The sequence below is a fragment of the Sesamum indicum genome, linkage group LG10 (assembly GCF_026168435.1).
Source record: "Sesamum indicum cultivar Baizhima isolate 11 linkage group LG10, ASM2616843v1, whole genome shotgun sequence".
Classification (NCBI taxonomy): Eukaryota; Viridiplantae; Streptophyta; class Magnoliopsida; order Lamiales; family Pedaliaceae; genus Sesamum; species Sesamum indicum.
Window position 1 is genome coordinate 10,741,441 of NC_142666.1, and position 9,330 is coordinate 10,750,770.

Here is a 9,330-nt window from a genome sequence, read left to right on the forward strand (position 1 = left end):
TGGAGGAGGATGGCGAGCAACATGGGGAGGATGGCGAGCAACATGGGGAGGTTGCCATGGTCGTGTTTGAAGGAGAGCCGCTACCGTTAGCTGCGAAATTTGAGAAAACGGGTGGCCGGTTGGAGGCGGAATCCGACGAGGCGTCATCTACGGGCTTCAGATTTGATATTGGAGATGGCAAGGGAAGTCCCATTGATGGAAAACTTGGAGTTTTTGCAGCGGGTTCGTCCCGCTCAAAACTAGGGTTTCGCGCAGCCATGGAATCCGAAACGTCGCCTGAGGAAGACGAAGCGACGCCCACTGATATGGAGGTTGTGGCTATGGCAGACGACAGCCGAACGAGTGGCAAGGGTGAAGGAGTCATGCCCATCGAAAAAGATCCAAACTTGGACGTAGAAGACGGAGATCTAGTGCGTCGACCTATTCTAGGGTTTGGCGGCGCAAATCTTAACGGAAGCGAACGATTGAAATCTTCGTTCAATATGGCTGAGTTCCTTCGACTTGCACACAAGGTGATTGATAAAAACGACCATGAATCAACGGCAGCCCTTGAGGAACTTCGATTAAAATGGGAAATGCGATTTGGCAAAGTTTCCATGTTGCGCTGCTTTCCGCCGGAGAAGATGATGTCAATGACTAATGTAACTGATATCCCACCGGCTCGTACGAGGCGCCAGGCCTACCGGAGTCTCCTGCCGATGACTATGATGGAGAAGACGACGGACACTGATGGGCTGCAACTTGGAAGGAGTCCGATGACAGTAGCAGCGGTTTCCAACGGTCTGATAATGAAGGAACCTCCACAGCCGGCGAAGAAAGTTGCTGGAAACCCTCTCCGGCGAACTGAGACGATTCTAACGCGTTTTCCGGCGGTTTTGCCGGCGAGTGATATGGATGGTGGCAGTGACTTGGCGCTTGGTTATGGGGACGTGGAAGATGACGTGGAGCCCAACTCAGCGGCTGACTTGGCAGATGACAATGACTTGGCGCAAAGGTTGGACGGACATTCTGCTGACATCAGCATCGCTAGGGCTGATGTCAGCAATGGGAGTGAGGACAGTAGGGCTGATGTAAGCATTGATGCTGCTGCTGATGTCATCAAGGATGTAGGAAAAAAATAGCTTTTTGACACCACAATGACAGTGAACGTGGAGTGCAACATGGCGAACGAAAAATCTTTTGTTGCTCCAGTCCAAACGGGATTGTACGTGGGTAACATTCCGTTGAATGCATACCCCGAACCAATTATTGATGATAAATTTGCGCATGCATTTAACCACTCAACGCGAAAGACCCTCAAGTTCATTGCTCCAACTCTACAAAATGGAGAGGTGATTGTGAGACCGACTTTAGACACTATCCGAAACGGGTCTAAACGATGGAAAACTACCGCGGTCGGATATTTTTTGGGGAAACGCCCATACTTTCGCCATTTGAAGGAATACGCGGTATCAGTTTGGCCGGGTTTAAGAGAGGTAACTGGTACTACTAACGGTTTCTTTTTCTTCCATTTAAGTCAGTCGCAGATATGGAAGATATTAATGAAGGAGGGCCATGGCTGTTCCAGGGGCAGCCTATTGTTCTTCGAAAATGGGAGCCGGAAATGGTTCTGAGAAAACTTAAACATACACAGGTTCCTGTCTGGATCAAATTGCGCCACCTTCCGGTGGAGTTGTGGACAGAGGAGGGACTCAGCATAGTGGCTAGTGGAGTGGGTAAACCTTTATACCCGGATGTGATCATGAGAGCATGCACGAGACTGGATTTCGCTCGTGTATGCGTTATGCTGGATGTGAATTCGAAAATGCCAAAGCACATTATTATTATGACACCGGATGAGGAAGGAGGAGAATTACCGTGCAAAATTGATGTGGAGTATGAATGGCTACCCCCGAGGTGCACCAGCTGTATGACATTGGGACACTCAGCCAAGGAGTGCATTGTCAACAAACCCAAATCTATCAAACCACCGGTTAATGTGTATGTACCAAAAGTGGGAGCACTGCGAGGCCCAATGGTGACTGAAAGAACAAGAGACCACCCAACACCTCACACTGTGGAGAAGCAGACAGAAGACCGTGGTACCCGTCCAACTGCAGCGGGACCCAGTCGGGAAGAGAGAGGTAAAGATATCGTTACATTTAACTCTTTCGATGCGCTACATTTGCTAGATAGTGCAGAAGGTTCATCAAGGGGTCCTAACCGAAGCAACCCCGTACCTGGGGACCCATGTTAAACCTTGCCATATGGAACGTACGTGGCCTGAACAAGAGGAATCATCAGCTAGCGGTCAAGGATATCATTGCTGAGTTCAGGTTACACTTTATTGGTCTCTTAGAAACACGTGTTCGCATTAATAACTGTGCTAATATCCAATCATTTTTGATACCTCATTGGAAATGGTTTATGGATTATGACAATATTGGAAATCGGATATGGATTGCTTGGGATTATAATTACACTGATGTGGATATTATTGAGGTGGGAAACCAGTTTATACACTGTCGTGCCACTATTAGAGCATTACAAGAGTATGTTGATATTACTATTGTGTATGGTGCTACTGAGGTCTCTGATAGGCGAGAATTATGGGCCTCTCTAGAATCCTTAGCTGTCCAATGCATTAATACTCCCTGACTGGTTGGAGGTGACTTCAATGCAGTCAGGGATCTCAGTGAGGTCTGTGGTACGTCGGGAGATATAAGAGTGGCGATGGAGGAATTTAATACGTGCCTATAGAATACTGTGCTTTTGCCATTACTGATGCAGGGTGAATGGTACACATGGCATAATCGTAGTGTTAGCCCTCGCAACTTGTGGAAGCGACTTGATCGTATGCTAACCAATGATACATGGACTTTGCGGTTTCCATCAGTATTCTACCAATGCCTCACTCCACGGACATCGGATCACTCGCCGATGGTAGTTAATGGGGATAATCAGCAGCGATTTGGAGGTATGTTCCGGTTTGACAACTTCCTTACTCTCTCACCAGATTTTATTCCTAGCGTGCAGAGTATATGGCAGCAACAAATAGTGGGAGTGCCTATGTTCTCAGTGACCCGAAAACTCAAGGCACTCAAACCTATTTTTCGAGAACAGAGGAGAAATAAAGGGGATCTTTCTCACAATGTTGAGTTGGCAAGGGGGTTCCTGGAGCAGGCCCAAGTGTTGGTAAGCTCGCACAGACAGGATGAGCTTATTCTTCTGTTGGAGCACTGCAGTTGACTTGTGTATGCAAAGGCGGCCGAATTAGAGAGGATCATGTTACAGCAGAGGGCAAAGATGGAATGGATGAAGGGTGGTGACCAGTGCTCCAGAGTGTTCTTTCGTAAAATTGCCCAAAGAAGGACAGCTAGACGAATCTTGCAAATTAATGATGCCCAAGGAATTACAATTACGGAACCAAATGCAGTCATACATGAATTCATATCCTATTATCAATCCTTACTAGGGGGAGACAGGCGTCAGAGGGTGATGGACCTTCGGTTTCTTCGGCCTTGGGCGAGACATATTATAACAACTGAGGAGGCAGGCCACCTACTTGAACTGTTTAGTGCAGAGCATATAAAAAAATCCATTTTTGACATCGGCGAGGATAGAGCACCTGGACCTGATGGGTATTCATCAGGATTCTATAGAAACGCCTGGCCGGTGGTGGGACAGGAGATAACGAAGGCAGTACTGGAGTTCTTCGCTATGGGGAAGCTTCTTAAGCATATTAATAGCACAATATTGACAGTTATCCCCAAGGTACACTCTCCCACATCTGTTGCAGATTTTCGCCCTATCTCCTGCTGTAACGTACTTTATAAAATCATTGCTAAACTTATTCTCCAAAAATTGAGTGTGGTATTGGACAAGATTATCAGCCCCTGCCAGGCAGCGTTTGTCCCTGGCCGGAGCATAGGGGACAATGTTATGTTAGCACAGGAACTCTTCACTGGTTACAATCAGGCCCGACTCCCACCGAGATGTGCTTTGAAAGTTGATATTTGGAAGGCGTATGACACTATCGAGTGGGATTTCTTGCTATCGGTGCTTCAGCTATTAGGTTTCCCAGAGATTTTCAGACGATGGGTTGAGGAGTGTATCAGCTCACCTTCCTTTTCGATGGGAATGAACAGAAAGCCACATGGATATTTTGCGGGTGCCAGAGGGCTTCAACAAGGCGACCCCTTATCGCCATATCTCTTCGTCCTTGTGATGGAGGCTCTACACATGGGAATGCTACAGCTAATCGAGCAGGACATGAACTTCGCATTTCATTGGAAGTGTGACGATATTAGAATCTTCCAACTGGGGTTCGCTGATGACTTACTCCTATTCTATCGGGCCAATACTGAATCTGTTCGGGTCTTCAAATTCGGATTAGATAGATTTGCTGATTGGTCGGGGTTACGCCTCAATGTTAAAAAAAGCCACATCATCATATCCCGATCAGCCCAGAATGTACGAGAGGAGCTACTTGCGGTGTTGGGGTTTCAGGAAGGCCACTTACCGATGAGGTATTTGGGTCTACCATTGATCTCTTCTCAATTATCTATCGCCGACTGCCAACCATTACTGAGTAAGATCGATACACGTATTAATGGTTGGGAGGGATTGGCACTGTCATATGCCGGCAGGGTACAAATCATTAAGTCTGTTCTTGTGGCTATGGCTGTATATTGGGCTTCAGCATTTATTTTGCCAAAAGGGGTCATTAAAGATATTGAGAAGCGATTGCGAGCTTTCTTATGGAGAGGTACCGGAAATAGTGGATACCCTAAAGTTGCATGGAAGGAGATTTGCAAACCGAAGGAGGAGGGAGGACTTGGCCTTAAGGATATGGGAACTCTTAATCGAGCATTGATGTGCAAAAAGCTATGTGAAGTCATCCGATGTGATAGGACTTCTATCTGGGTCGAGTGGCTGCGGCATGGCAGACTACGAGATGATTCGATATGGACTATCCTGGAGAATCGTGGACCATGGGGATGGAGAAAAATGTTGAGGTTGAGAGGCTGGTTACGCTCAGTGGTGGAATATCGTATTGGTGATGGAAGTGATTTTTTCTTATGGAAGGATCCCTGGCATCACCTTGGGCCCCTCCTTGATAGATTTTCGCTAGGACCAAACAGTCTGGGATTGCATGAGTCTACCATGTTAAGCTCGGTTATCTGTGAGGGCCATTGGCACTGGCCATTGATCACACACATGGAATGCGTGGAGATTACACACGTGCTGCCTCGGATCCATGGGGGTACAGATCGTATTATATGGAAAGGTTTGAGTAGGAAACCCACTACCCAGGAGTTCTATCGGGCTATGATACCAGCAGGACCGAAAGTAGGTTGGATTTCACTACTTTCGGGTTCTTTAAAGATCCCGCGACATTTGTTTATCCTTTGGCTAGCTATCCTGGAGAAGCTTGCAACGACGGAAAAACCATGGCTCTCCCATCTTGGGTGCTGCGTGCTATGCAATGAAGACATGGTGGAGTCACATAACCACCTGTTTTCCACTGCAGATTTAGTAGGAGATGCCTCAGTAGTATTCGGTGCATTGTACGATTCCAGTGGCCTAATAGGGATTGGGTCAGTGATGTTGAATGGGGAGCAAGAAAATGGCGTGGGAAGCACATCATCAATATACCTACCGATGCCTGCTTGGATCGTGTGTATACCGTATTTGGAGGGAGAGAAACCTGAGACGTTTTGAGCACGAGGAGAGACCCCCAAGTGTAGGGGCCAACTTAATAGTAGAAGATGTTCGACAACGTATACTCAGTATTAAGCTTCCTAGATCTATTAGCACATGTACCTTGTATAGACTGTGGCGTATCCCTTGGCCTGTCGAGGGAAGCGCCTAAACAGGGACTCTGTTGTACTATACATTCTTTTCCTTAATGAAAATTACACTTACCCAAAAAAAAAAGAAAATTACCTTTTACCAAAAAAACCGTGCAAAACAACTAATTTTTGAACGTTCTCAGAATTCGATGAAGCTTGACCCAAACGTTGGTCTAGACCCAAGCATTTGTATTGTAAATTTGTTAAGCAATAGTAATAACTACAAGTTAGCATAAAAGGGAAACAAACTTGTTTTAATAAAACCGTGGAAAACAGCTAAATTTTGAGCGTTCTCAGAATTCGACGAAACTTGACCCAAACGTTGGTCTAGACCCAAGAATTTGTGTGTTAAATTTCCTAAACGAAATAATAACTACAAGTTAGTATAAAAGGGAAATAAACTTGCTTTAATAAAACCGTGCAAAACAGCTAAATTTTGAACGTTCTCAGGATTCGACGAAACTTGACCCAAACATTGGTCTAGACCCAAGCATTTGTATTGTAAATTTGTTAAAACAATAGTAATAACTACAAGTAGTATAAAAGGGAAACAAACTTGTTTTAATAAAACCGTGGAAAACAGCTAAATTTTGAGCGTTCTCAGAATTCGACGAAACTTGACCCAAACGTTGGTCTAGACCCAAGCATTTGTGTGTTAAATTCCCTAAACGAAATAATAACTACAAGTTAGTATAAAAGGGAAACAAACTTGCTTTAATAAAATCGTGCAAAACAGCTAAATTTTGAACGTTCTCAGGATTCGACGAAACTTGACCCAAACATTGGTAGACCCAAGCATTAGTATTGTAAATTTGTTAAAACAATAGTAATAACTACAAGTAGTATAAAAGGGAAACAAACTTGTTTTAATAAAACCGTGGAAAACAACTAAATTTTGAGCATTCTCAGAATTCGACGAAACTTCATCCAAACGTAGGTCTAGATCCAAGAATTTGTGTGTTAAATTTCCTAAGCGAAATAATAAGTACAAGTTAGTATAAAAGGGAAACAAACTTGCTTTAATAAAATCGTGCAAAACAGCTAAATTTTGAACGTTCTCAGAATTCGACGAAACTTGACCCAAACGTTGGTCTAGTTCAAAGCATTTGCGTTGTAAATTTGCTAAGCGTAAGAGTAACTTCAAGTTAGTATAAAAGGGAAACAAACATGCTTACCGTTCACTACTAGCAGCATGTGACATTTGGAGAGAGAGGAACCTGAGGCGATTTGAACATATTGAACGGACACCGAACACCATTGGTATGATGATCATCGACGACGTCAGACAGAGATCCTCAGTATCAACACTGATTTGTCAGTTAGTACACGAGCATTATATAGACTATGGCATATCCCTTGGCCTGTCGAGGGAGAAACCAATTGATGATCAAATTGTTGTACTATACAATTATTTTTACTTAATGAAAATTACATTTACCCAAAAAAAAAACCGTGCAAAACAGCTAAATTTTGAACGTTCTCAGAATTCGACGAAACTGGACCCAAACGTAGATCTAGACCCAAGCATTTGTGTTATACATTTGCTAAGCGTAATAATAACTACAAGTTAGTAAAAATGGGATACAAACTTGCTTTAATAAAACCGTGCAAAACAACTGAATTTTGAACATTCAAACAATTCGACGAAACTTGACCCAAACGTAGATCTAGACCCAAGCATTTGTGTTATGCATTTGCTAAGCGTAATAATAACTACAAGTTAGTATAAAAGGGAAACAAACTTGTTTTAATAAAATCGTGCTCTTATGTGCAAAAAACTATGCGAGGTCATCCGATGTGACAGGACGTCGATATGGGTGGATTGGTTGATTAGTGGACGCTTACGGGATAGTTCAATCTGGACTATACCGGATTATAAGGGGCTAGGGGGATGGAGGAAACTCTTTTTTTTTTTTTTTTTTTTTTTTTGGTAAATGTAAGATTCATTAAAAAATTGGGTAAAGAGTACAAAGTACAACAATCAAATGGTGGTACCCCCAACAGACCAAGGGATACGCCAAAGTCTACAGAGTGCACATGTACTAATAGAACTGGAATGATTAATACTAATTATCCTCTGTCTAACGTCTTCTATGATGCAAGTAGCTAATACAGCTTCCGGCCGATGGGTGTGCTCAAATCGTCTTAAATTCCTCTCTCGCCATATATGGTATATGCATGCACCAAGTAATGCTCGATAAGCAACATTAACAATATGCTTCCCCCTCCACTTCCTCGATGCCCATTCCACGTCTCTTGTCCACTCACGATTGGGCCAAGCAAATCGGATATGATGTCGTATAGCTGCAAGGCATCCTCTGCTATATCGACATCGGAAGAACATGTGAGTATGTGTCTCCTCTGCACCCTCGTCACAGAGGATACATCCCCCTAGATGCGTCATCCATGGTTTATCAGTTGTTGGTAGCTTCTCCTGAATTGCTAACCAAAGAATGAAGTTATGACGGGGAATCTTCAAAGAACCCGAAAGTAGTGAAGACCATCCTACTTTCGGTCCAGGTGGACAGAAAAGTCTATATAGGGATTGTGTAGTGGGTCGTCCCTCTGAAACCGCCAGTTGATCCTGTCATCCCCTCCATGAATCTGGGGTAACATGTAGATAATCTCCATACATTCCAAGTCGGTAATGAAGGGCCACTGCCATTGCCCTTCATTAATGACTACTTGTAGTTTGGCGGATTCATCAAGTCCTAAGAGGCTCGATCCCCTTGGGAATCTAGCAATAAATCGGCCCAAGTGGTGCCACAGGTCCTTCCACAAGTAGAATGACCTCCCCTCTCCAATAACAAACTCTGTCATAGGTAGTATAGAGCTGCGAAGTCGGAGCAGTTTTCGCCATCCCCATGATCCTCCCTTCTCATTAATTGTCCAAATTGAAGTGTTGTGCAATCGTGTCTGCTTCAACCATTCAATCCATATAGATGTTCGGTCACATCTAATAACATCACATAACTTCTTTGCTATTAATGAGCGGTTAAGGATACCGATATCCTTAATTCCTTGGCCACCTTCTTCAATTGGTTTACACACATCCTTCCATGCTACCTTGGCGTATCCCGACGTAGAAGTGCCTTTCCAAAGAAAAGTTCTGAACCGTTTCTCAATTTGTTTAATTATAGCCTTCAGTAAGATGAATGCAGACGCCCAATGAATGCTCATTGCTGAAAGTACAGATTTAATGATTTGTATACGTCCAGCATATGATAATGAAATTCCTTCCCATCCATTAATGCGAGCATCAATTTTCAATAGAAGTGGTTGACAATCGGATATAGACAATCTAGAAGACAGTAGAGGGAGACCCAAGTACCTCATTGGTAGTTGGCCCTCTTGGAAGCCCATAATTGTTAAAATCTGATCCTTCCAACCTTGTGTCGATCGAGAGATAATGACATGACTTTTTTGTACATTCAGCCGAAGTCCCGACCATTCTACAAATCGGTCCAACCCCCTCTTGAGGGTCCTGAGTGAATTC

The 9,330-nt window shown here is 43.9% G+C and overlaps 1 protein-coding gene across 1 annotated transcript; it reads left to right on the forward strand.

Moving 5' to 3' along the window:
- Positions 1–1,160: 1,160 nt before the first annotated feature.
- On the forward strand, positions 1,161–5,518 carry LOC105179637 (uncharacterized). Its single transcript, XM_088886207.1, has 7 exons — positions 1,161–1,475; positions 1,517–2,123; positions 2,339–2,568; positions 2,663–2,686; positions 2,770–3,174; positions 3,244–4,356; positions 5,513–5,518. Exons 1-7 carry the CDS (start codon positions 1,161–1,163, stop codon positions 5,516–5,518), a joined length of 2,700 nt encoding a protein of 899 aa, XP_088742333.1.
- Positions 5,519–9,330: the final 3,812 nt, after the last annotated feature.